Source organism: Babylonia areolata, chromosome 8, assembly GCF_041734735.1.
Source record: "Babylonia areolata isolate BAREFJ2019XMU chromosome 8, ASM4173473v1, whole genome shotgun sequence".
NCBI classification, from domain to species: domain Eukaryota; kingdom Metazoa; phylum Mollusca; class Gastropoda; order Neogastropoda; family Buccinidae; genus Babylonia; species Babylonia areolata.
This window is the reverse complement of record NC_134883.1, coordinates 5,496,243-5,523,969: the sequence shown is the minus strand read 5'-3', so window position 1 is coordinate 5,523,969 and position 27,727 is coordinate 5,496,243. Positions and strand designations below refer to the sequence as shown.

At 43.1% G+C, this 27,727-nt stretch overlaps 2 protein-coding genes across 6 annotated transcripts in view; one reads left to right on the top strand and one right to left on the bottom strand.

Annotated features, from left to right (window-relative positions):
* Positions 1–27,455, top strand: LOC143284483 (uncharacterized). Its single transcript, XM_076591167.1, has 11 exons — positions 1–127; positions 1,564–1,759; positions 7,431–8,277; positions 14,950–15,138; positions 15,506–15,625; positions 15,989–16,067; positions 17,809–17,910; positions 18,956–19,162; positions 20,621–20,838; positions 21,678–21,843; positions 27,322–27,455. The coding sequence occupies exons 1-10, from the start codon at positions 12–14 to the stop codon at positions 21,833–21,835; spliced, it is 2,232 nt and encodes a 743-aa protein (XP_076447282.1). The 5' UTR covers positions 1–11; the 3' UTR covers positions 21,836–21,843; positions 27,322–27,455.
* Positions 23,187–27,727, bottom strand: part of LOC143284481 (TBC1 domain family member 30-like) — a 95,370-nt gene continuing 90,829 nt past the window's right edge. For all 5 annotated transcript variants that reach the window (XM_076591162.1, XM_076591166.1, XM_076591164.1 and 2 more), the window contains 2 exons: positions 27,394–27,503; positions 23,187–26,593 (listed from right to left, as the gene is read on the bottom strand). In XM_076591162.1, the coding sequence (XP_076447277.1) occupies positions 25,346–26,593; positions 27,394–27,503 (1,358 nt within the window). In that variant the 3' untranslated portion in view covers positions 23,187–25,345. The remainder of the gene's footprint in view (positions 26,594–27,393; positions 27,504–27,727) is intronic.

Below are 27,727 nucleotides of genomic sequence, written 5' to 3'. Positions count from 1 at the left end.
CGGAGCGCGTGATGCGGAACGTGCGTTTCTCTTGCATGACCTTGGCTGAGATCATTGAGGCTTCGCAGGTCAATGACATAATTCGACATTCGTCTTTTTGTCGCAACCGCGTCCTGGAGGCAGTATGGTGAGCTGGTGATGCAGGTGCAAGGGTAGGGAGGTGGGAGGGGTAGGTACGTGGGAAAGGGGTGTACAGAATCAGGACTTGAACACACCTGCAGTTAAGTAGGTACAGGAGAGCTTCGGTCATTTTCCACCGTCCTTAACACTAGACTGAGTTGTGGATTGGTCTGAATGCTTCACACAAAGCCCAGCCAGTCGCTCACAGCAACTGGACGAAAACTGTTGGGCTTTCCCGCCATGTGTGCTGGGAGAAACGTGTTCGCACTTGCAACTGGCAATTTCCAACCAGCATTTTGATTTGTCATATACACACAAAAGAAACGGATGGCTGGTCCAAGGCATGGATCTCAACAATGATACCTGCAGCGCGAATCTCAATAATATTGGTTTCTTCCGTCTGGAGAACTCCATAGCTGACAGCAGCTGGTTGTGTCTGACTGGTCTGTATCAGGCTGATGGCAACTGGCTGGCAGCAACTGGCTGGGTTCAGTGTGAATGTAGCTTTAACGGAAGCCCAATGTGGGGTGTCTTTCATTCGTGTAACAGAACCTATGTGAACAAGACGTTTTCTGTGTTAAAATGTAATATAGAAAAATGCAATGTGGTAAATAGGTACTGTATCAATGTTTCACAGATCTGTTCAGTTCAGGGAGATTTTTCTCTCAGAGTTAACCATTGTTCTGACTCCATTCCCCAAAAGTCTTTTGAGTGAGCCTTAAACCAAGGTGCCATGTATATGCACGCACGCGTAACATTTTGCACACACGTTAAACCCCTTCACTATTTTTCAGAAGAGAATGCCAATTAATTTAGGTCTGCCATATGCTGATTGTATCGATTATACATTCACATAGCATGCATCATCTCCGTCCAAACACGGAATGTGGCTACCTTTATGGTGGAATTAAAAACGGTCGCCCACAAAAAATCCCACCCAAAAGCGCAATACTCCCCACCGCCTCTTCCAGTGCAGCAGATTCTTCAGTGATTAACTGATGATAGAGTAGGTTGGCTTAAAGAAACTTCGTTGCAGCAAAGTATCACCCTCAACTCCAGTCTTTATGAAGAAAGAAAATGTTGTTAGGTCGGGATGAGCAGCCCCACGACACTTGTCTTGTGACCTTGCTTTCCACTTAACTTCCACATCCACGTCAAAGTTTGTGTGAAAGTCTTTGGCGTTGACTGATTCATGGCAACTGTTGCAGGAGAGGGAGAGTGGCAGGAAGGGTGGGCATGGGTAGTGTCTTGAGTTTGTTGAGCTGGAACAGGTACTACTGAACACCGCTGAAGTAGCTTAGCACCTGTGAGTTGTTTTTGTGTTTATATGCACAGTGTGTGTGTGTGTGTGTGTGTGTGCAAATGTTTGTGCATGTAATTCATCTCATTCCATATAGAACAGCTGTTTAACCATGGTTTCAGTTGACAGCCTTCTCATCACAGGTTAATGACCCTGAAGGGGTACAAGACGCATGATGTGTTCGGCTGCCCCTGCCCCAAGCCTCGCCAACACTTGCAGAACAAAGGCCCCCAGCTACCAGTCGTGGTGGAAACCATCAACGTTGATTCTCTGCAGCAAGGACAGGATGTCAGCAATCATGCAAATGGACTGAGGGCTTCTGGTAACTGTTCCATGCTGGTGAGCAAGGTTGGGGGTTTGGGTGTATATGTGTGCTTGCACAAACAGATAAGTTAAACCCAGAAGTAAAACAAGAAAGAATTACATGCTGTTTGTTGGTGTCTGTCTGTCTGTCACGAATGGCCATGGAACTGCACCTTGGGATATATGGTCAGTTGGCGCTGGAGCAGTGCCTGTTGTGGCTGTGCAGACCAATGCGGGAATGGCAGTCCCTGCCACAGCATCTGCGCTTGAAGACGTTGTCTGTGGATTGAGCTTGTTGGCTGTTCTTAAGTCTCGCTCTTTGTTTGTTTGTGGGTTTTTTTTGGTTTTTTGTTGTTTTTGTTTTTGTGTTGTTTTTTTGTTTTTTTCCCGCAAGCTGAAGCTTCTGTTCCCCTCTGTGCAGATTGCGGTTCAGTCCCTGTCTCCAATGGGTGTGGTCCTGTGCAAGATCTGACTAACCGTCGCTGCCCATACTGAGGGCCTTGATATCTCTTTTTCAGATGCCTTTAAATCTGAGTTGGGGACAGCCGTGCATTCTCTTGCCTGCTACTGCAAGCTCGCCATGCAGCAGGTTTCTTTGCCAATCCTGCTGTTCTGCAACCAGTGAACGTGTCCTGGCCATCCAACAGATTGTAAATGCTGGGTATAGCAACACGCCTGACCTTGTTAGTTATGTTGTCCGACCATTTGATACCCGGAATCCGTCTCGGTTCCGCACGTGGAAGATATTGAGTCTCTTTTCTTGCCTCGAGTACAGAGTTCATGTCTCGCTGCCATATAAGAGGATGCTGAGGACAGAGGCTCTGTAGACAGTCGTGTTCGTCTTTTGTTCCAGACCCGCTTTGAGAGCCTGGCAAATGTTGAGTGAGCTCGGCCAGTCCGTCTGCTGACTTCGGAGCCCTTGGAAAGATCATTGATTGCTGCTGATCTGAGATATGTGAACTCCTTCACCAAATCTAGCTGATAGTTGTTTATGGTGATGGTTGGCGGGCTTTCGGTGTCCTGATCCATGATATTTGATTTCTTTAGACTGATTGTCAGTCTATAGTCCTTGCAGGCTTTAGAGAAACAGTTAAGAAAATTTTGAAGATGTTCCTCCATGTGAGCTGTTAGTGTGGCAGCGTCTGCAAATAGCATGTCTCTGATAAGAACCTTTCGGATCTTGGTATTTGCCCTCATTTTGGACAAGCTGTAAAGTTTTCCATATGCTCTGGAAAGATTCCATCGATTGACATCCTGAAGGCCTGCTTAAGCATAACTGCGAAGTAGATGCCAAAGAGGGTTGGGGCAAGGAAACACTCCTGCTTGACACCACTCTTAATGTCAAATGGAGCAGATGATGATCCGTCAAACTGGACGACTCCCTTCATACCTGTGTGGAATGACTGGATCACGCTTAGAAGCTTTGATGAACATCCAGTCCTTGCGAGGACTTTGAAGAAGCCGTCACGGATCAGAGTTACTTTTTCAACAATGCTCAGCAAGGAGATCCCCCAGTAGTTTTACAACCATAGCAATTTACAGTGTGACTACTGTCCCTCATATCCTGAGGAACTTCCCCCTCCTCCCAGCACTGACAGAGAAGTACATGGAGGTGTCGAGGAGTGGTCCTTTTGCACTTTTGATGACTTCTGCTGGGATTCCATCCAGCCCTGGTGCTTTTCCTGTGGGCAGGCTGCCGTGCTAGGTGTCCCATCTAGCTTCTCCATCCCCTCTACAGCTTCTAATATGGCGTAAAAGATGGTACTCTTGCTGTTGTACAGGTCTGAGTAATGTTCTACACACTTCTCCATTTGCTTACTCTTGTCTGTGATAGTTTCGCCAGTGGTTGGTTTGAGTGGAGCTAACGTGGTGTGTATTGGTCTGACAACTTTTTCGATACCATCATAAACGCCCTTGATGTTTCCTTTGTCAGCTGCCAACTCAATACTTTCACAGAGTTGTATCCAGTAGTCGTTGGCATATCTTCTGGCTGTGCGTTGGACTTTGCTCCTGGCTGCCTTGAGAGTTTTAGTGTTGTGTTGGCTGCTGTTTCCAGCAGTGTGGCGCACTTTTCCTCGATCACAGCATTGAGCAGTGGCATTCGCTTTGATCCAGTCCTGTGTCTGCCCCTGCTTTCTGCTAAAAACAGAGAATGCCGTGCCATGGATCATGTTCCTGAGATGATCCGATCTCAGCTTTACGTCACCCTCAGGGTCTTTGCTTGCAGGGCGTCTTACAGGCTCTTGGTGATGTTGATACGCGGCTTCCCTGGTGGTTTGGCGCGATGAATCTTCCTGGATTGGATTCTGATAATCATTGCTACACACCAGCGAGTGGTCTGTGTCGCAGTCAGCGCTGTGGTAGGAACGAGTCATGAGGACATTTCTCAGCTGACAGCGCCGTGTGATACTGAACCAGGTCCAGCTGACGCCATCGTTTGGAGCAGGGATGTCGCAAAGATACTTTGTGTTGTGGTTTTGTTTAAATGAAGGTGTTGGTGATGCACAGATTTCGGAGTGTGCCCAGCTGTAGTAACCGTTGCCTGTTCTCGTGCATGCTGGCGATTCCAGGCCAGGAGGCACAGTTGGCACTGACTCGTGCGTTGAAGTTGCCGAACAGATGCAATCTTTCGGTGGGTGGGATTTTCTGGGCAACTGTATGTAGTTGGTCATAAAACCCATCTTTTGCCTCCTGGGTGGAGGTGAGGGTGTTGGCATAGGCGCTGATCAGGTTGACATGTCCGTCTGTTGTGTGAAGACGTAGGGTGAGAATCCTCTCTGTCCCTTCCGCAACAGTCTCTATTGTGTTAGCAGTGAGATTTTCACAGCAAATCCAATGCTGTACTCTCTGGTTTCGTCTGCAGCTTTATGACTCTGGAAGGTAAAGTCCTTTTCTGGAAGAGAGCCGGTTTCAGCAACGTGGGTTTCTTGTAGTGCTGCAATATCCACTTGCAAATCTCAGCAGTTCATCGTTGATCACCGCTGTCTTTCATGTGTCACTAATGTCCTGTTGGTGTGCTGATAGACTGTCATGGTCCTTACAATCCGGCACCCTATTTTTTGTTTATCTACTTGTCTGGTGCTTGGGTTTTACAGTCCACTTGTCAGGCTTCTCACAGCCCTTAGCCCCACACACCCAGTAAGGCAGGCGAACTGTGGCGGAATAACACCTTCTTGACTGTGGGCTGCCTGGTTGAAAGCGGGCGGTAGCTATCCAATGAGGCAGGACCGCCTCACTCTTCGCCAGTTGAGTTTAGACTTATAAGCGGTAACTGCCACTTCTCGTTTTTTGTCGCTGATTTCAGCAGCACTGGAGTGTCCTCTCCAGGGTGCAGGCCTGGGCAAGGATGATATGGAAGACAAGCTGTTGCCCATCCAGCAGGTCTCCCCACTACACGTCACTGGTGTAGTCCAATGGGAAATGCATGACCCCGTGCAGCTTGGCACCAGTGCCGTCGCAGGAGTTGCCAGTACGATGTTGAAGTCAGTGGCGAACTGCCTTAGCAACTCCAGCTCCGGATTTATTCTCAGGGTTTGCTCACGAAGCCCTTCCCGGGATCGGATATAGCCACAAGGCAGTGGAGGTTTGAAATCAGGGTTTTCCGTCCTTAGGTGAGCTACCATCCAAGGTTGACGAGCCTCGCCTGCCTGGAGCCATCTGGTTTTGAGGCACTAGAGACCTGCCTTCGCCCCTTCTCCTGTCAGCTTTCCCCAGTGACACCACATGGAGGTCAAGAGTTGGGCTTAGATGTCAGAGGTGATATTTATCACACGCCATTTAGAGGGGTTTGTAGTCGAGCTGTAAGACTCATGTAAAAGAGGTAATTATGGTACATGAGAATAGTAACGGATTTTTTGTCCCCAAGATTTGGTTGAAATTAACTTTACAGCTATATAGTTCTGATCTTTCAACGTTTGACATGTATGTTTTCTTATTGATCACTTCAGGGTTTAGATTTCATGTCGGTCATTGGCGCATACAGTTTGGAAATGACCCATCGATGTGGCAGCCAGTCAGTCACTTGATTCATAAATCTAAAGTTTCGTAAAAATCGGTCATGCTAAAGGGGTTCTTGTAGTTTTCTCTCATTCTCATATAAAAAAATCGTGATCACAGTTTCTAACTCAGAAAAAATATAATCGTTCTTCTTCTTGTTCTGCAGTTCCACATCGAGCAGACGAACATCGTGAACAAAAATCAAAACTTGGTACCTAGCCGGGAAAGGAAATGACATACGCTTACACAAAGTAATACTTGCATGACCGTTTTTACTTAGTCATTTACACAGCCATGCTTTGTTTTTGGGATGTGTTCGTGTTTCCATAACCCAGCTTACACGTATTGACATTGATAACATTTTTAAACATATTTAAAGTGCATTAGAACTTATTCCAGTGTATACACAATAACTGAATTAAACAGGCCAACACATTATGCTGGCATGGTACTTGATATCATAGAGACATTTTCCAACTGTGGAAAGCAAAGTAATTTCCTAAAACAATGGTATTCAATTAACTCACTCAGTACGGCCAGTCCTCTCTTCTCCTCTACACAGACCCCTCGGATGTCCAGTGGGTGTCCGAATGACCCAACCTTTAGCTTTCGTCGTCAGAATTGTGGTATTCTTTGTCAACATTCACCTCTTCAGTATAAGAGCCTTCCGCTTGCAATATTTTGATAATGGTAATTGGGGTGAAACGCTGTTAACGTCGTCGTTTTCGCCGTTCGTATGGAAAGAGTTAACTCAGTTAACGGAAGTGACACACGTAGATCTGATGCCTTTCAGCTGTATACTGCTTTGCTTTTTCTTTCTATATTTCCTTTGTATTAACTGGACCATAATGTGAGTCAGCATAAATCAGTGTTTCAGTATCTTAGAAAAAGTTTAGTATATAACCATTTCACACACCGACACCGAAGTGTGATGCACAAAGCGCTAATTCAGTTACACATTGGGGGTGTGGCGTGGCCCATGGGGACGCCGGGAGCAAGGACAAAGGGTTGTTTTTCCTCCCCCATTAGTCTTTAAAATGACCCATTGATTTTGTGGTGAACCAGTCAAATGACCCATGGTGCCCTGAACCCAACCTGAACTCTAATACTTTTCCAGCAGACTGACTTGACGAGAGCATCTATGTCAATGCATTTGAAAGGAATATGTAGTTGCAAATGGAATATATCTTTTTACTTAACAATTCATATGTTGGACAATGTGTGTGTAGCTGTGTGTGGTGGGTCATGGAGGATGGAGAAGATAGTAAGAATGGTGTGTGTGTGGGGGGGGGGGGGGGGGGGGGGGGGGCGTGCATGCACTTGTACCTGTATGTACGTAAATGCACATGTGTATGGACATGCACTCCATTGCATGTGTACATCTTTGTTAGGGTGGAGTTGGTAATGTTTTTGCATGCGTGTGTCTGTGTGCGTGTGTGTGCTTTGGTCTGCGTGCGTGAGTGTGTGTGTGCATAAGAAGTGTAGATAAATATGATAACTGAGGATGTATTGGGTTTATGTGTACATATGTCTGTTGTGGCACATTATTGCAGTGTTTGCCTCTGATGTAATTGTGTGTGGCTGTGTTTGCGCCGATGAGTATTCTGGCACGGTGTGGTATAAAGGAAATCATGTTCACATATATACGCACACTGTCTTATATGTATGAAAACAGGAGCTTATTATTTTCTGTAATTCGATTTAACTGCAGGATTCTGTAGAAATGGGCGATTTCTGTAAGCCTGTAGCCAGACCTGCCTATCCACAGGAAACGAGCCAATCTTCTTTCCATCAACAGAGACACGACTCATTCCCTGTGTACCAGTGTGGTGATGCCTCCTTAAACAAACCTGGCAAAATGCCCAGAAGACATCAAGTGCCATCTAGCATCTCCCTGGGGATGAACATATTGTATCCAGGTAATCCAGTGGCTCAGGACAATTTTTGCCAATCTGCTGGCGATGGACTTGGACTTGACCAGTTATCAACGAACACTGTCAGACAATCGCGTTCTGGGGCAAGTAAAGCCAAAGGCCCGGGTGCCGCTCCTGCTTCTGTACCCTCCAAGCCTGCACCATCTCTCCGAGATGGAGGTCACCGCCAGGCTTCACAGATGTCTCTGCCTCCCATGAAGAGGGTGTCGTCTAAATCATCCATTTATTCTGATAAATATGCCCCACCAAGACAGTCTCGCCCTCCCTCTTCATCTCGGATGAGTGTTCCTGACACTTCTTCAGGCAAATTTCGTGACTCTTCTGCATCAAAATCACCGCAGTCTCTTCACAGACAACCGTCAAATTCTAGCCGAACTACACCAGAAACAACCAAATCTCTGGCATATCCCATCAGAAATATGTACTTTGGGCCAAAGAAAAGTGTTCAGAAGGTACCCATCATCTCTGTATCTCGAGGTACTAGTTCTGCATCTATCATACCTCCACCTCCACCACCGCCTCCACCTCCACCATCACCACCACCTCTGCCTCCCCCAGTTGAATTTGAAGATGTTCCGTCGTTCAAGTTTTTCAGTTCTCGCTTAAGTGGGGAGGGTTATGAAGGTAAGTTGTATTGTTTTGGTTTGCAATAGGTATGTTGTTGTTCTTTGTTTTGTTGTAAGGTCATACAGATTCACCTGTCTATGCCATGCCCTTTATAATGCACTGAATGAAGAAAACCTGGATAAAAAAATGTTCAAGTGTCCAGACAGTCGTATGGAGCCCAAATATAGCATGGACTTGACAGCAGACGGATGGGTCATAGGAGAAAGGGTTGGGGTTGGGAGTCCTGCAATTGAATATTAAGGTAGCATGTACTGTCTTTGGCTTTAATTCATGTTAAAATCATTACTGTAAAATCTGTTCACTAGGGATCACCAGTATCTGTTGATGACATTGTTCTCAGTGCAGCCAGAAAACACTTTATAGGTATTCAGCATCAGCATCAGTCTTGTGTTGATAAGATCCAGCGGCTGGCTAAACAATAGCATTGAATATTCAATTACTGAATACCGGTGCATTCACTTTCTTAACACCACATTATGTTTTCTCCATATGCAGGAACTGACTAGATAATGCACCCTGAAAAAAATATGTCTGAAGCAAAGTTCGGAATAATTTTTACTGAAACCTTTGCCTTCAGTTATTACTGTGACTCAAAGTGCCACTGCCACCGAGAATTTGACTTTTTTTCTAGCTGAATACAGTTGTACTTTTTATAATGCTAGAACACTCAAGTATGTTTTGAATTATTTTTGCACGATAAGTGCATTCCTAGCGATCAGCAGTAAGTGCTGTTCCCAGAAGAAACTTTGGTGGCAGTTTTCGATGCAGTGACACAACTGATCACATTATGCCACTGACAACATATACACTCGTTGCACATTTTTAAGCAACAGGCATCAGTATCAGTATCAGTAGCTCAAGGAGGCGTCACTGCGTTCGGTCAAATCCATATACACTACACCACATCTGCCAAGCAAATGCCTGACCAGCAGCGTAATCCAACGCGCTTAGTCAGGCCTTGAGAAAATAAATAAATAAATTGAGTAATTAATTTTTTTTAAAATAATAATAAAAAAGTTTTTAAAAAAAACAAATATTAAAAAAATATATATAAAATAATAAATAAATAAATAAAATAAAATAAACAAATAAATAATAGATATAATACATAAAAATACTACTACTTATTATAATAATATTTAAAAGGTGCAAAATCTTGATTAAGTCAACTCTAGGCGCGCGCGCGTACACACACACACACACACACACACACACAAAAAAAAAAGGATAAATAAGCAAATAAATGTAAAATGTAAAACATGCAGACACACGTTCACACATACACGCACACACGCATGCATAGCAGATATGCAACAAACATGCAGTTTCACAGATATGAAAGCACGATCAAATACACATAAACGTACATGAGCACCAGCACCCACACACACCCATTACCCTGCATCCCCCCCTCCTCCACACACTCATTTCTAGGTTACACATCGCAGCTTCCACGGCACGCACACACCCCTACACACACACACACACACACACTTGTACAAGCACACACACATACGCCCATATCCCCCACCTCCAACCCCCTACACACACACACACACACACACACACACACACACACACACACACACACACACATATATATATATATATATATATATGCACACCCGCACGTTCCAATATTCCGTTGCTCCCACAGTGTAGGCATGCATACACAAACATACCTCTGGATCTGGAACTGGATCTGGTAGTGTACGTCGCAGACGCCACTTCTGGCGAAAAAGACGCGACGGAACTAGGAGGACGCATGTACCTAGTAGGAAAAAAAAAGTCTAAGAAGACCTAGGGATAACTGTCTACCCTGGTTTAAGACCATCAAAACCCCCCGGTTCGGCCGGAAGGGTCCAGGCCCCACTTCCAGAAGCAAGACCTTAAAAAAAAAAAAAAAAAAAAAAATATATATATATATATATAACCTTTAGTGGTTGCTGGTCACAGGCTCAGATGGTGATCTGGTCAGCGCTGATGAAAATGCGCTGACTGAGCCTGCAGTGACAGTGGCCTCACAGTCCTGACGAAGAAAGAGCTGCGATATTGTTCTGTTCTTGCGTCGGGGACCCGGAATCCACGGGAGTGATTGATGGCCTGTCTTTCAGCTACATTTGTTGTTTTGAATCCCTCAAATCTGGTGGGTTTAATTCTGCGGCGATTTGTGGGGGCCGGAGTTAGGAGTCTATCTGCTGGGATAGCTGGTAGGACACCCTCAGCAATCTTATAGAAGAGGCCGAGGCGTTGGTGCCTGCGTCTTTCCTCCAGGTGTGGCAGGTTTAGTTCCTTCAGCAGCCACTTACGCATCTGGGATTCTTGTACTTGTAGTCTCCGGTAATAAAGCGTGCTGCTTGGCGTTGCACTCTCTCCAGCTTTTCGATGTCCTGTCTCTGGTGCGGGTCCCACTCTATCGCGCTGTATTCCAGCTTGGATCTGACCAATGCCGTATATGCCAGGCGCCTGCAGTCTTTGGGACAGTTCCGGAGGTTCCGGCGCAGGAATCCTAGGGTCGATCCAGCTTTGCGGCTGATATTGGAGATATATGGGGACCGTCTCAAGTCGCTCGCGATTTGTACTCCAAGATAGGGTGTCTCTTGTACTTGTTTCAGTATTACTCTTCCCAGGCTATAGAGGTAGGACGAAGTGCTTTTGATGGAGAGCAGATAGCACTTCTGGGCATTGAAACGCATGCCCCACTTCTTTGCCCATTCTTCTAGGTGTCTCAGCTCTGCCTGCAGGGTCAGATGGTCCTGGAAGCTGCGGATTTCCCGGTACAGCAAGCAGTCATCAGCAAAGAGGCGTACTGTTGATCTTACTGATTCCGGCAGGTCAATGATGTGGCAGAGGAAGAGTAATGGACCGAGCACTGTGCCTTGTGGGACGCCAGATACAACTGCTGCTTCTTCGGATGCCTCGCCGTCCAGAACTACCCTCATCTTCCTCCCTGCCAGAAAGTTGCTGAGCCGTGTGTAAACTGGGCCTCTGACTCCATAGTGATCCATTTTATGCAAGAGTTTGCTATGGGGGACCGTGTCAAAGGCTTTACTGAAGTCAAGGACTATCACATCTGTCTGCCTCCCGGCATCATTTGACTCATGGAGATCATTCGTCATGGTGAGGGGTTGAGTCTCGCATGAGTGGCCAGCCCTGAAGCCATGGTTTTTGTCCGATATGATTCCATGCTTCTCTAAGTGTGTTCGGAGGTGTCGGCAAACGATATGTTCCAGAAGTTTACAAGCCAGTGAGGTAAGCGAAACTGGCCTTAGTTTTCTGCTCGGTTTTTGTCACCTTTCTTATGGATGGTCGCGATGTTTGCTAAGCGCCAGTCAGATGGTAGTTGTCCAGTCTGGAGAGAATGGTTGAATATGGTTGTAAGGGGTGGCGTAATGGATTCTGCACAGGTTTTCAGCACTCTGTTCGGTATGCCATCGGGGCCAGGGGATTTGGATGGATTCAAATTCCTCAGCAGTTTCAGGATGCCGTTTGCTTCCACGCTGCTTCATCTTCTCTCGTGAATACCGAGCAGAACTGCTGCAGGAGGATCCGAGCTTTGGTGATGCTGTCGCTATGAAGTGTAGAGCCTTTCTTCAGGGGTACTACTCCGACACTGTCCTGGCGTCTCGCTTTCTCATACCGCCAGAATGGCTTGGAGCTGTTCTCCTTCAGGCCTTTTTCAATAACGTTTACGTACTCCCACTCAGTCCCCCTGAACTCTCTCCTGCATTCTTTTTGACAGAACTTGTAGTTTTTCCAGTTACTGTATTTCTTTGCTTGTTTGTATAGCCGCTTTTTTCTTCTCAGTAGCTTCGTGATGTGTCTATTGATCCATGGAAAGCTGTAGTTTTTTCGCCGGAGGTTTGATGGGATATGCGTCTCGACGGCTGACATTAACGATGTCTTGAACTCGCCCCATATGGATTCAATATCTGCACCTTCTTTGCTCATGTCTTTGATGGTCTCAGCGATCTTGTTTATGTCCGTGTTGAGATCTTCCCACTTCGCTTTTGAGTAGAGATAGTGACGTCGTGGCTTTCCTCTTGCTCTTTGTGGCTTGGTTTCGAAGTCTGTTACTACTGCATGGTGATCTGACACTCCAGGGATAGATGAAGAGCTCCTGGTGAGTGATGGGTTTGAGGTGAAAACCAAGTCAAGCATATTGTTCTCTCTGGTTGGCTGTTCATGGACCTGGGTTAGCTGGGCAGCTGTGGTGATATCAGTGAGCTCCAACTGTACTAACCGGCCTGGTACGTTAGGGGCGACTGTGGCTGTGTTCCAGTCGACATCCGGACAGTTGAAGTCTCCTGCCAAGAGGACAGTTTGCTGTTTCTGAGAACTAGTGATTTTCTTAAGGCTTTTGTTTAGTTCGCCTATGTCTTCCTGTGAGCGGTGGGGCATGTAGAAACAGCCGGCAGTCAGGTCCTTGTTTCCCTGAAGGCGGATCTTCACCCAGATCGTCTCGCAGTCTGCATCGAGTTCTGGAAGCGCTGATGACACAAGGCTTTTATGCACCAGGATGAATATCCCACCCCCTAAGGTTCCTCTGTCCTTCTGTAGGCCGTATATTCTTCTGGAAAGGCCTCACCTGCTTTGTTATCTGGTCCTAGCCAGGACTCAGTGCCGCACGCAACATCTGGCTTGGTGTTTTGGATCGTTGCGTGAAATTCTGACACTACGGCAGTTGACAGTGAGCACCCTCAAGTTCTTTTTCTTAGGCGCTCGGGTGGAACTGCTTTTGTTAGATGTTGAGCCTGGGTTTGAGGGCCGACGTGGTTGACTGTGGTGCTGGGGAGTCTTATTTCCACTTTCAGATGGACTATGCTGGGTGCTATTCATTTGGTGTTGTTGTGGTTGTGTTATGGAAGCTGGTTTTTCCTTGTTTTTGCTTTGGTTGAGGGGGCTGCTGGTTTTGATAGGACTGGAGAGAAAGGAGTTTAAGGAATCGATAGGTAGGTCTGATAGAGGCTGGTAAAAGTTGTTACTATCTATACAGTAGCTGTGGAAGGTGAAGCTACCGCAGTTGATGCTGTCACATTTATGACATATCCACTGCACGCTCTGATGTTGAAGCAGGTTGAAGTCCGGAGTGCACAATTCCAAGCAAAACCTGTGATACTACACAAGCAACAGTCAGTGCATGATGCGTTCCGGTCGCAAAGGCCACAGGGGAAGGTACTTGCTTGTCGGTGTGGCCCCTGAGGATTACAGTGCACATCGCCCGCCAGCATGAGGGATAGAACAAGGAACGTACTGACCTGGTAGTGGCAGGGCTTCAGGCTCTGTCTAATTTTATTCCCAAGCAGAAGTGGCCCAGGCCGCGTGCGGAGAGAAGTCTTTCCTGGCAGGGGTGAGTTGATGTGCACGTAGAAAATGACAAGGAGGAGCAAACTTGCTGAAAGTCCGGCCATGGTGATCAGTGTTTTCAATTAACCACTCATCCTCCACACACACACACACACACGGCACTGGCACGCACACCGTGACACACACGCGCGCGCGCGCGCATGCGTAAGTGCATGTGCACAGAGCTGTCCTGACACATGTGTACACTTACACCCTCGCGCACGCACACAACACACATATACACACGCACAGAGGCTGCCACTGATTGGCCGCAAGAGGGGTGGGAAAAGATCTCTGATGCCAAGAACGTGGCGTCTAGGTGTTGCTCAGTCTATTGTATTTGGAAAAGCCCACAGAGACTCTGTTCCGTTTTGAAGTAATTTGTGCAATGTTGGTTTGGAAATGATGCCGATATTCGTTTGATTTGCAAAGCATCGTGCTCTACCTTTCATGTTAGACTAACGGCCGCTCCCTCTCTCTGCCTTAATTTCTTTGATGCGATCGATGGTGTGATGGCCATGTACCTGTTCTTTTTGGTATTCTTTGACTCTTCAGAGGATTTCCGATTTTCCTAGGTGTGGGCCGCTCGTTGTTGTTGCGTTACAAGCAAGTCTGCAACAGGCAGACAATGGAGTAAGCTCCCTTCCATCGCAAATGGAAGTGCTGTGTGATCGTTTGTTTCTGTTAGTGTTTCAGTATGATTACAAGTTCCCGATTCGTAATCACCATGTAGACTGATAGAAATCTTTGATAAGTAGGTCTAGATCAGGACTGGACTCAGTAGAGGTACTGTACTCAACGTGAGTCCAGTTGAAGCGCAGAATGACACAGACAGTGCACCTGCTGTGGAAAAAAAAAGACACCTGTACCTTATGACCCAGTGACGTACGTACCCTGTAAATCTCAGTGTCAGACATATGATTGATAGCTGCGACGTTCATATTTGGCTTTGGGAAGACCCATTGTAAGCAACAGCTCCACTGGAGCAGAGTCAGCATATTTTTTCTACAGCAACAGATCCAGTATACATTGCCTAAAACCGACAAGAATTTGGCAGTAATTGATGTTCAATTTGAAATTTGTCAGAAATGTGAATGTAAGCCACAGTCCTTGAAAGACAAAACAGTAATGATGATAATAACCGGAATTCAGAGAAGAAAGCTACAGATATAACAATGGTGCTTTTTTAGAAAACAAAAACAAAAAACCAGCAAATCCGATCTGCAGTGTGCATTTTGTACTTATCTATGATTACTGGAAATAAACAGTAACCTATAGAAAACTCGCTAATCAAGGTGTGACAAATGAGCGGTGTTGCTGCAGGTGACATGTGTGGTGTAGAAGTGAGTTTTGAGCAGCGGGCAGTGTCACCATCCAGGGACAGTCAGCCTGCCAGTGATTTGCAAGTGGAGCCTGAAACATCTGCAGGTGGCATGTCTGGGACCAGTGTAGAGTGGCGTGAGGGAGATCTCCTGGCTGTCGGTGGCTTTGTGGACAGCAGCAACAAAGTGGGTGAGTATGGCATTTTTCTTGAATAGGGATGTACATGGATTTTTTCTTGAAATAGAAAGAGTATCACTTCTTTTTTTTCTTGTTGTTGCAGGAAATAGGGTGAGTATAGCTTTTTTTTTTTTCTTTTTTTGTTGTTGTTGTTGTAAGGTTGGCATGGCATTTTACAAAAAGCAGGGTTGGTATAATATGAATTAACCTCCAATCCTTACCACAGACTGTAGATTTCGGTTTGAAGTTTGTGTTGGTGCTTATCTGGATTAACTGTCTGTATGGAAATACAACAGCAATGATAAAACAAGAAAGGCAAGGCCTTCAACACTCACGTGCATGCTTATGAGTGTGTGTGTGTGTGTGTGTGTGTTCATAGGGTCCAGCATGGCTCATGTACTAGATAGTCGCCAGCAGAAGTGGGAGAAGTTGTCACAGATTCCAGAGACTCGTCTCAATTTTGCTGCTGCCTTCTTAAAGAACACACTTTGCATCTGTGGTGAGTTTGTGTTGTCAGTGCATACATGTGTTGTACATGTGAGTGAGCATGCATGCGCTTGTATCCACTTGAGACATTTCTTTGGTCTGAAAAGAAAGGTTTGATCTGTTGTACTTATATGTTCATTTTGAAAGGCTGATTTTTTTTTTTTTTTTTTTTGTCTGTATAGAGGGAAAGAAGTTAACATTTTTCACCATGAGTGATTGTTATCGAAAGATGAGAAATCTGATTGTTTATTGACACATTCATGCATTTTACATTCCTTAATCATTATTTTAGTTTGACAAAAGAAAGTTGTTTGACATGTAATTGAAATTGTTCTGTCTGCTAGTCTGTTGTTACCACTATCATATGTGTGTTCAGGGGGCTATGATCCTCACCGTAATGAGGCAGGAACAAGAGCCACAACTGACATGTTCATGTTCAACAAAGGTGATCAGAAGTAAGTGAATAAACTCTTTACTTGTTTCTTACTGTTTGTCAGATTAACATCATATTGCACTCAATTATTTGGGAGATTAGCATTGTCTTGCACTTAAAATGTTTGTCAGATTGATGTTAGAAAACACCCAATCGGTTGTTAAACTTCATTGACTCACTTGTGTAAACAAAGTGAGTCTATGTTTTAACCCGGTGTTCAGTTGTCTGTGTGTGTGTGTGTGTGTGTGTGTGTGTCCATGGTAAACTTTAACATTGCCATTTTCTCTGCAAATACTTTGTCAGTTGACACCAAATTTGGCATAAAAATAGGAAAAATTCAGTTCTTTCCAGTCAAATTGCTTAAAACAATATTGCACCTCTGGGATAGGCACAATTTTTTTTTTTTTTAAATAGCCAAATTATATGCAAACTGAATTTACTGTTATTTTTTTTATTTTTTTTTTTATAATTCTTTAAACTTGGCACTTTGATCTGATATTCTGACACAACAACAAGAGCAGACATTTTTATCATTTTTTTTTTTTTTTCAAACAGGAACTTCTTTTGCTAAGCATAGAAGTTATTTATTTTGAATGTCTTTGGTGCAGATACTAAAAAAGGGAAATTAATCTGTAATTAATGCTAGAGGACTTAATTTGCTTTAAACTGATCTTTCTCATCTTGAACATTACATTTTGAAATTATAATCAATACATACACATTCAAAGCGTGTGCTCATATTCTTCGCAAAAGACGTTGTTTTGTTTCAAGTTGTTGACCTGCCCGTTCAATCCTATTGTCAATCGACAATACATGATAACATGTGATGGAAAGTTTGAGAAGGAGACCATTAAATATTTATTCAGAGAAAGATTTGTGAACGCCTCATCACTTACTGGATTATGCCCCAAGCTGCCATAAAAATATCCACAGAATCAGTCAGAATTCACAGTTAAAAATAATAAACCATGAGAGTTAATACCCTTGAATTGATGAAACGTAAAAATTTCCAGTCTTGACTTTTCTCAAAATGAAGTCCTTTTCACTTCATACGACGTTTAGAAGTACTTGTACTTGGCTCTACATGTTACTAGTTTAACAAAAGACTCAATTTTAATATCAACTTTAAAACTAGAATGAACATGAAACAGAAATTGAATCGACCATGTCAACCGGGTGTAACTAAACTTGTGCATCTATCTAGATCCAGAGAAAACGGCTAAATGTTGCTGTGTGATTGCAGCGATAGCCACGTCTCCTTTAATGCGGACTTAAAAAGAATTTTTAATTGCTCTTAAAGATTTTTTGAATGCCTAAGATACACCAGAATAATATGATTTAAACAGCATTATCACTGCAAATACCGCAATCGATTTATCGCCCTTTAAAAAAGCATGTTTAAATATTATATTTTTGAACGTCAGTTAAGAAGACATGATAGTGTAATAGGTAAGACAGTTTCTTCTCACCCGAACACGCGGGGTTTGAATCTGCCGTTTGGACTTTTTTTTTTTCTTTTTTCTTTTTCTTTTAACCCGAAGCTTTATAATAACAAATACAAAACACATTTTAATGATTAGATTTTTTTTTAAAGTGTATCACAAGTGAGTGTTGAAGGCCTTGCCTCTCTTGTTTTATCATTGCTGTTGTACTTCCATACAGACAGTTAATCCAGATACTCTCTTACGGGAAGTAAACAGTGTTCCCACACATTGCCCACTTAGTGGTCATACTTTGTCGGCTTTCCTCTCTGTGTGTGGCAGATGGGTGCAAGGAGGAAACATGCTGTATGCTCGTGCGTTTCATGCTGTCTGTGTACTGGGAGGTCGTCTGTTTGCTCTGGGAGGTCAGGACCAAGATGACAGGTTTGTGATTGTGATTGGTTGTGACTGTAGTAGTAGCAGTGCTGACAGTTATATCAGTAGTGTTGCAGAATGTGGATTTAACCTGTAGAGCAGCATTACAGTCAAAACATTGTGACTGAATTGTTGTCATTGTTCCTCATGTTTGTGTCAAAACTGAGTTTCCACATTTGTCTTTGCCTCTGTTGTACAAATATTTTCTGAAACAAATTTGGAAGTAATTATTTCACAAGGATCCAGAGATAACAGCCAACTATGTTCCTTTCTGACTTTGTTAGGAACCATCTGATTTGGATGATGTCAGTGAAAGCCATGGCTATTTCAGTTATGATGTTACCATTTGTGCATTTAGTTTGGAGTGATTATGTACTAGAACAGACCATATACAAGTCTTTTATGAAACAGCTATACAGAAATCTTTCATGGCATGTGAGAACAGTAGTTTTACCTTCCTGTACTGAGCAAGTACTTGTGTAAACAAAGTGAGTCTATGTTTTAACCCGGTGTTCAGTTGTCTGTGTGTGTGTGTGTGTCTGTGTGTCCGTGGTAAACTTTGACATTGCCATTTTCTCTGCAAATACTTTGTCAGTTGACACCAAATTAGGCATAAAAATAGGAAAAATTCATTTCTTTCCAGTCATCTTGTTTGAAACAATATTGCACCTCTGGGATGGGCACAAAAAATTTTTAAAAAGAAGCTAAATTATATGCAAACTGCATTTACGGTTATATTTATTTTTTTAATTCTCCAAACTTGGCACTTTGATATGATATTCTGACACAACAACCAGAGCAGTCATTTTTATCATTTTTTGTTTTTTCAATTTTGTTATTCTCTTAAACAAATATCTGAAGGCAGCCTCCCTTCCCCACCCCAAGTCCCATGCTTTTCTCTTTGTCTCTTCAACTTACATGGACTGCAGCTCACAACATTTACATTTAATGAGAGCTTTATGTTAACAACCGCTTTTACCCAGCCGTGGAGGCAGCCGTACTCTGTTTTCAAGGGTCTTGGAACCATTGTGATGGAGGATGGATTGTCTGACAGGGCTCTGAAGACAGTGGAGGTATATGACCCAGAGGCTGACCGCTGGTCACTGGTGTGCTCCATGACCGCCTGCAGGGTAGGGGCCTGCGCCACTGCTTTCCAGGGTCGGGTGATGGTGGTGGGCGGCTATGGGGAGTCCTCTGACTATTCCAGTGAACCCTGCCCTGTGCTGCTCACCACTGAATGGTTTGAGCCAGCGATCAACAGGTATCAGTCGATCTTCTACCCCTTACAATGGATAATGGTCTGCTCTTTAAAGCTGTTTGTTTTTTTCTGGGGGTGTTTTAAAGGTGGAAAACTTGCCTTGAGGTAACTGTTGTGGATGACATGATGTAAAGCCAACAAACTGCTGATAAATATCATCTGCCATAAATGTTTCAGTGTGTGTGTTGCATCTATCATGTATACTTTGGAGTGGATATTAATCTGAGATCAGTAGGAAAGTGAGATCATGAGGAAAGTGAGTCTTGTGATCCACCTGTGTGAGTAATGTAGAGTTACATAGAAGATAACAACAGCTGTCTGGGAGTTGCACAAATTTGATGTCAATAGTTCACTGTTTGTGATGCAAATAAATAGCTGTGCCAATGTCAGATCAGTATGTTTATGTGCGTCAATGACAATCTGAGAGCATGTGATAACCATGAATCATGACCGCCAGAGTTCTACCATCCTGAAAACAAACAAAAAACGCATGAAACAAGCAAAAAATGTATGGTAGAGGTAAGCAGTTAACTATTCATAGAAAGTGAAAATAAACTCAGGGCTGATGAAAATAATGATAGTCTTATTAAATAAAATTACAAGATATTTTTTAAACCACAACAAATCCCAATTAAAATCGCAGATCTCAGTGGAGCCTTATTAAAAAAACAAAAAAAACACAACAGAACAAAAAATCTAATAAGATAAAAAAAAATTAAAAAAAAATAAAAAAACCAGGCCTGTTAAGATATCACAACATAAAACTTTAAAACTTAAAAAATCCAACACATAGTAAGATTAAAAAAGTAATCAAAACAACTCAACAGTATGGGGTTAAACAAAGGAACAAAAGAAGACTTGAAAAGACTTTTGAAGAGAAAAGTTCCTGTCAGAGGAAACAACAACAGAATTCAGTAAATTTATTCATCAAAACTTTTTAATTTCTGACAAAGACCTAATGAAAAAAAATCACAGCAGCTTTTTAGGAATCAGAACAGATAGGCATTAAAGGATTAAAGCACAATAGGGACTTTAAAAAATTGCAGCCATTTTGAAATCAACCAACGACAGACCTGATAAAAATCAAAATATTCATGACAGACCTTTCTTTTTCTTTTTTAAATGAGAATCATTAAGAATCACATTTCTTTTAAATCAGAAATGTGATAAAAATCACTAAAGTCAAGAAAGTTGCCGAATTTTTTTCATAAAAAGTAATGAAACAGTATTAAAAACTACATGTAGGGCAGACTTTATTTCAAATACAGTGCACATTTTCAGAAATCACAACAGAAACTTCCAAAATCACAGTGGAGAATTGTTAAGAAAGTCAGTGGTAAAAATCACATACCAATTTGCGGAAAATGATAGCAGACATAAACAGTTGAGCGCACTTGACAGAACTGTGTACTAGAGACAGTAGTGTCTACACACTGTTCCCCTGTGAATTTTCCACTGCAGATGGCTCGCCAGAGGCAGCCTACGATTGCCAAGGGCCCAAGCCTGCCTGGTGGCTGCAGGCCCTTATCTGTACCTGTGTGGGGGCGCCACACGTGACCCCTCCAGTGGCACCCTGTGCAGCATCCCCGACATTGACCGCTATAACCCAGACACCGATCAGTGGATACGTTTGACAAACCTTGAGGTGGCCAGGCACAATGCTGGAGCCACAGCCATAGGTCAGAGCCAAGCATGTTTCTTTTAATTCTGGCATGCCTATGTACATTGCACAAATGACGAACTGGACTTGCATCCTGTTCAAATCAGTGCAGAGCTTCATGGGTTAAATGTAGGCTGTTGTATTGTTTGGGTTTTTTTTGCTGATCTCTGAGGTATCTGGTAATGTCTTGACTGTTTTCATGTGTTTATGCTGAGAAAAGATAAAACTATGCACATATAGGATCATTTGACCCATGTCTGTGTGTGGTGATTTATGGGCATGAAGATGAAGTGTCGTAAAGGTCTGTTTATGTCAGTGTAATCTTCCCAAGCTGAGACCGGTAAAGTGGTTAACAGAGTGACATAAACTCAGACTTAAACAGACCTTTACGACACTCCTTTTTCCACACATACCAATAAACAGTTGAGCACACTTGACACTTTGAACTGTGTATTGGAGACAGTAGTGTCTACACACTGTTCCCTGTGAACTTTCCACTGCAGATGCCTCACCAGAGAATGTCAGTACGGAGTGGTAGTAGGTAACCTTGCTAGAGATCAGAATATTACATTTTCGTCTCAGTTACACACACACACACTTTCTATTATACCTCCCTCACTCTCGCACAGAAGTGTTCAGATTTCAGTTACATGTCTGTCTGATTTGGTTGGTTTGGCATAGTGACAGTGCCTTTACTCACATACATTCATTCTCTCTGAAGTCATATATTCACCCACAGACAAACATGCAGAGTTAGTGTACGCATATGCAGGGTTATTCTGTGCACATCTGATAAGATGTGATAATGATAGTGATTTCCAGCCTACAGGCTTATATGAAGAATGCTTGATGTTGCAGGCACAAAGATTTATGTGGTGGGCGGAGTGTCCACAGACCTCAACCAGGTGCTGCGGTCTGTCGAGTGCTTTGACACCAGCACCAATCGTTGGGACACTTCACTTCCAGAACTGCCACTCGGCGCCAAGTCTCTAGCATGCATCGTCATCGCTGGATGAACATACAGGTGATCATTAAAGTGACACATTTCAGTTCAATCATGAATACTGATTTCAATTCACATCAGGGTATTTGGAATGTTTTTTTGGTTTTTTTTTTACATAAAATTCTAATTCCATTGCTTCAGATGGTTTAGGGTTGTGGTAATGTCAAAGGTGAGAACAATGATATTGCATCCTCTTTGTCACTGACAGGTTATCAGTAGTGCATATTCCAGTAATAATATTTCCACTTTGCAATCAGTGATTTTTCTTCTGTGCTCACTCAGGCATCACATACTAATCTTCAGAAAAAACGTCAGTTTTCAACAATGCCTTTCCAGTTGTTGCCAGTCGATTTATCATGTGAAGCTTTTCTTTCTGGTACCTCATCATATAAAAGGCATAAACACTTAAAACTATCATGAGATGGATAAAAAAAAAAATCCTTTGCATGTTTCAGCTTTTCATGAATTAATTGTATGACATTTAAAAAAATAACCCTTCAGCACCTAGGAATTCCCTCATCTAGAGAAGCAGAATTGATTAAGTTCTCAGACTTACGTCTTTCAAAAGGGTCAAGAAAAGATCATATTTCTTTTAAAATATCTTTGTTATTTTTTTTTCTTTTCAGTTTCTTATATTCATTTTGTTTTTAATCTGAGTTAAGATATGGAGGATGTTTGATCAGAGGATTCAGCTTCTGGGAGACTGCTGATAGTATGGTCTTGTTGAAAAAAGGCCAATTGTTTTCTTCACTTGTCTCTGATATTCTGCTGTACATTCTCATACATGGTGCATATAATAGAAGTTTTAGGTGTTTGGACACCTGGACCTACTTCACTTTCTGGCCTTCCCTCCTGCTTCGCATAACATTTTCTGTAGATAATCGTATCCACAGCCACCCTGTTGGAATGCCTTGGGTTCCAACTCTACCTTTGTTTTATTAGAGATCTGAGAATGACATTCATGGTATATATTTTAGGGGTACCTACAAAATTTAACTTGTCTTTTGGTTTTTCTTCTTTGTTTTAGGAAACACATTTTTGTAAAGTTGTAACAAATTTTTTTTATTAAGTTAGTTTCTCCTCTCTTTATCTGTGCAAGTTTGTATGCCGCCCACACAAGAAAATATGTATCCTTTCCAGATGCCAGGATCAGTACTGCATAAAGTAAGACAGTCGAGTTTAGTTTCCAGTTAAGAAAATGTGTGTGTGTGTGACATGGGTATAAATGCATAGCAAGCATGCGTGTACATGATATAAACTGCAAGAGTAGTTAATTAGAGTTACAGTAGGAGGCACCTGTGGACAGACAGGGTTATACTGTGCAGAATCTGTCATACGTGCACATGTTAAAATACAAAATAAACTCTGGAATGACCAACCTTTATTGCTCCAAGAAAATAACCGGATAATCTTACATTTTTGTTTCATAAATACTGGGATTTCTTGGTCAACAAATAGGAGGAAAACATATTTAACAGGATCATAACTGGCATTTTCAGTTATAACAAAAAAAAAAAAGGAATGGGTGAAGGAAGCAGCGTATTTCCATCTCTGCCTGTAAAACTGAAAATAATCAATCCATGCAAAGCCCTTACCCTTTAGCTAAGGTAAGAAGGCTCAACCTATGTTACTCAGTCCAATTTATCCAGGAATGAGTAGTTGGGTGGAAGTAATGCAGAGAAGGGTACAGAAGATAGACCAACCCCCTTGTGGCGGCGTACCATGCCACCATGCCCCCTCACATCTCATGTAAAAACCATGTTTACACCAGTAACCAAAAAATCACTGCTGCCCCTTATTTTCAAAACAGAAGAGCCAATGAACAAGTTAAAAAAAATTATAAGCTACTGCAGAGAGTTATAAAATCTCGCACATTCTACCTCCATTGATCTATGGAACAATCTGCTTTAGCAGGGAGTGAAAGTAAAAACTTCTGATTAGCCATCGTAAAACAAGGGGTGAAGTGTGAAAGGTTGAGAAAAAAGATCTGAACTGGAATTGAAATTGGACAGAAGAGGGAAAAGCATTGTTTGGATGACCCAAGGGGTGCTTTGCACCATTTGGAGTCAAAGATTGTTTTGCCCTCTTCTTTGAGACTTCATACCAAATCAGATTATTTTCTTTCACATATTTTCAGCTGGCTGGACAGACTGAGGAAGAACTGTTTCCCTGATTCTAGCAAACAAGAAAACAGATGGGTGCAAATCTTGAGAGGGAGTACTGACCCAAACTGCAATTAAATCATTACATCTCACACCCCTCCCCACTAATTCCTTCCACAACTGAAGTCATTCATGGTTTCTCCCCCAGCAACCAAAGCATATGACAGTCTTCCAAATATGGAAGTCCACTCCTTACCTGAAATTGTAGTCACTAGGTGTCCTCCCTCCTCCTACTTATTGGCTTCAGTAATACATTAATAGTTTAATAGTATACCCCTATCTCCAACTGACTGAAACCACTGTTATATCCTCCTGCCCCACAAAAAAAACAACAGAAAACAAAAACAAGGCTGTTAATAACCACAAACCTCCATCCCTTAATGGTCATGCCCAGTCAGCCAAAGCTAATAATAATAACCTCTGACTACAGTGAAGTTGCTCCCTCCCAAAGCCATTTCATCTCATACCCCTGAAGGCATTGAGGAACTGAAGTCGTTAAAAATAACCAACAACAAATCAATCATGAATGCGATATTAACAACTGACTTCCAACCAGTCAGTTCACCAATTTCAACAAATATTGCAAATCACTGCCCATTGTGTTAATGAATTGTGTCCATATATCTTTGCCAGAATTGAAAGTACACCAGTTTACAGATCTGAAAGCACTGAATGTGAAATATACACTGTAATAAAGTCATGACCAAAAGTGCTTAAAATGGGCAAGCCTGACGATGTTAATCAGAAATCCATGCTCTTAAGCAGTGTTACAGAAGAAAAGTGTGGACTTAAAAGTGGGTATACAATATTTTTCATGGTTGAATTTTATTTTCTTTGCCAAATAAAATTATAAAAGAACAAATAAAATGAAGATCTAGTCGTCCATACGTAAAGTGCGGGTGATTTTAACCAAGTTCTGATCCAAACAAGATGGTTTGTGATTAGTTACCTGATGCCGTCAGTATCTGATAATCTTCACTGCAAAAGAAAGGCCTAGGTATGTTACAACTGCAAAAAAAAAAAGCAAAATATACTTGTGCAGAAGATTTCCTTTTAGGATTCAACAACAATATAAAAATCATTGCCTTGTGTCTGTTAGTAGTGTGCACGTTTAAGCATTTCTACCTTTATCGGTAACATTTAAACTGTTCATGATTTCACCGAGACAGAGTGTACCCAAAGTACAAGCATCATCACTGGTCCCATTTACCCCTGTTCAGCATCTTGGTCATTTCAGCTTCAAACTGGAAGTGTCACCAAGCCCACAGTTCTGACAACAGGAGAGAGAACAATGGCAAATCAAATGCATTCAAACACCCCTAACCCAAACCAGTCCAGAGTTCAGCAGCAAAGGGCGGGTGCTAAGAGGAAGCATTTCTAGCCTTCCTGGCCACCAGTCCTCCCAGTAGCTGTCCCTGGATGTGCTCCAGTGTAGATGGTGTGTACAGTCCCAGCTTCAGCCCTGTCTTGGCTCTGTTAGTGTTGACGTGTTTCACAGGGAACGGGTTGAATGGCCGCATGATCTTCATTGGCGATGACAGAGGGAAGGGGTGAGAAGGAGAGTGGGGAGAGACCGGGGTTGGGGTGGTAGTGGGGGTAGACAGAGAGGTTCGCTGTGTGTGGGTGGGAGTGGTGGCTGGAGCTAGCATGGACAGCATGGTCATGTGACCACTGGAAGACCCAATGGGAGCTGAGTTGGAGCGTCCCATGGTAACCGGAGGCCTCTCAGAGCAACGGTTGCTATCACTGTGTCCAACACTCTTCGGACAAGGGTGTGGTATGTTGCCATTGGCATGGGTGGGACTCTCTGTCCACAGCTGGATGCTGACAGGTCTTTGAGGCTTTTTCACAGGGCTAGATTCCCCTGAACCATTCAGCGAAGGACTGGACAGAACAATTCCCGAGTCCTGTTCCCTGCCCTCATCCTCCTCCATGGGCTTTATCTGACACAGCTCAAAGCTACCATCGCCATCAGGTTCCAGACTGAATGCCTTCAACTCTGTACTGTCCTCTTTAGGCTGCTCATAAGGAAGACTATGGCAACTGGTGCTGTCCCCTGAAGAAAGCTTGTCAGCATCTACTGTTTTGTGTGGAAGAGGTTCCTGATCATCCAACAGCTGTAGACAAAGAGTATCCCCCTCTATGCAGGCCACAGTCTGTTCCTGACAGTCAAGTTCCCCTTCACTTGTCCCATCTTTAACAACAGCATAGTCAGTGTCTGGGTCTGCATCATCACAACCCCCCCTTTCAACTGATTCCTCTCCAGCAGGTGAAATGGACGCATCTTGACATGCTTCCTTTCTACTGTCTTTTGTGGGTTGTTCTGGGAGCAAGTCATTCACCATCTTCAGCGCCCCATCTACGTCTTTCCTGGGACAGGCCTGAACCTGCTTTCCCTCTTCACCTTCTGCTCTCTGGTCTGGAGGAGGTGTGGATGTAGTGCTTGCTTTGGCTGTGGGAAACTGCTTGTTCGGAGAGCTTTTACCACGGGAAGCTGCTTGAGCCACTGCCACTGCCTGCAGCTGTTTGGTGAGGGGACTCTTGCCAGGGACTGGGTTGGCGGCAATGCGAGGGCCATGAGTCACCAGGCGGTTACGTCCTCCCTGTACCTGCACACATCATCAAACTTTATGGAGAGGAAGACACAACACACATGCGCGCACACACACATACAAAGAAACAGGTTTATTGAGAGTAACCAGTCTCCCTTAACAGATGCAAGAAAGGAGTTCCTGAGCACCAGTGATGGATGCTTATTGACACTGTGTTCCTATCTTTTAAGAAGCCTGTTATACCTGTTATAGTACAATGTACAATGTGTGAAGAACTGAAACTTCAAAGCAGAGGTAAAGCACTCAGTTTTCTGTCCCTTAATTTTGATTGTCAACCATATTAGTGTTTTTTTAATACAATATCATATTACATTGTTGTGTAAAACATATGCTCATATGGTGCCCTACCATTTGTTCATGTCATATGAAGACAGACAAATGTATTATTCCTCAGCATCTATGAAGAAATCTGAAAGCATGCATTTTTGTTTTTATTTTTATTCTGTGTGTTTTATCATCCCGTGGTAATCTTTACCAACATTCTGTTCACTTCTACACATGTCTATGGGCTGGGTGCCTTGGTTTGTGTCTATTTACATGCATGTGGTTATAGGGGCCTGCATGCTGTGCAGTTTTAAGAGACAGGCAGTAGTCATGCTGCATGGGGATAACACTTTCACGTCTGTTTTTGTTGATGCGAAGGTTATTCACATAACAAATATGTATTATTGTTACCAGTTACGTTTGTATTATTGTTACCAGTTACATTTGTTTTTCCTTGGCAGATTTTAATCATAAAGGAAAATGAAGCACCAAGTAATCTGCATCTTTCTATGGAGAGCAGCTGTAAAGTTTACCTTTCCGACAAAGAGATGGTTCATGGCCAGTGGTGATTCAATCTTGGGCACCAGCACTGGGGCTTGTGCCTTGGGCTTCACCTCCACTGCTTTTTTGGCCGATGCTGCCCCTGCAAACACAATGCACTGTGAAATAATGGCACTCCAATATATCTAAAATATACTTATGTGTGTGTGCATGCAAGTACGTTTATGCTTCAGAATATATGGTTTTTGTGTGTGTGATGGTTTCATTGTGTGTATGCGCACACGCAAGTGCACACACAAACACACACACACACAAAACAACAACAACAACAAAAAAAAAACAAAAAAAAAACTGTGCATAATACTT

Coding starts and splice junctions, on each gene's coding strand:
- LOC143284483 (XM_076591167.1), top strand. CDS start 12: ATGCGGAACGTGCGTTTCTCTTGCATGACCTTGGCTGAGATCATTGAG. Junction 128..1,563: donor CGCGTCCTGGAGGCAGTATG/GTGAGCTGGTGA, acceptor TTCTCATCACAG/GTTAATGACCCTGAAGGGGT. Junction 15,139..15,505: donor GGACAGCAGCAACAAAGTGG/GTGAGTATGGCA, acceptor GTGTGTTCATAG/GGTCCAGCATGGCTCATGTA.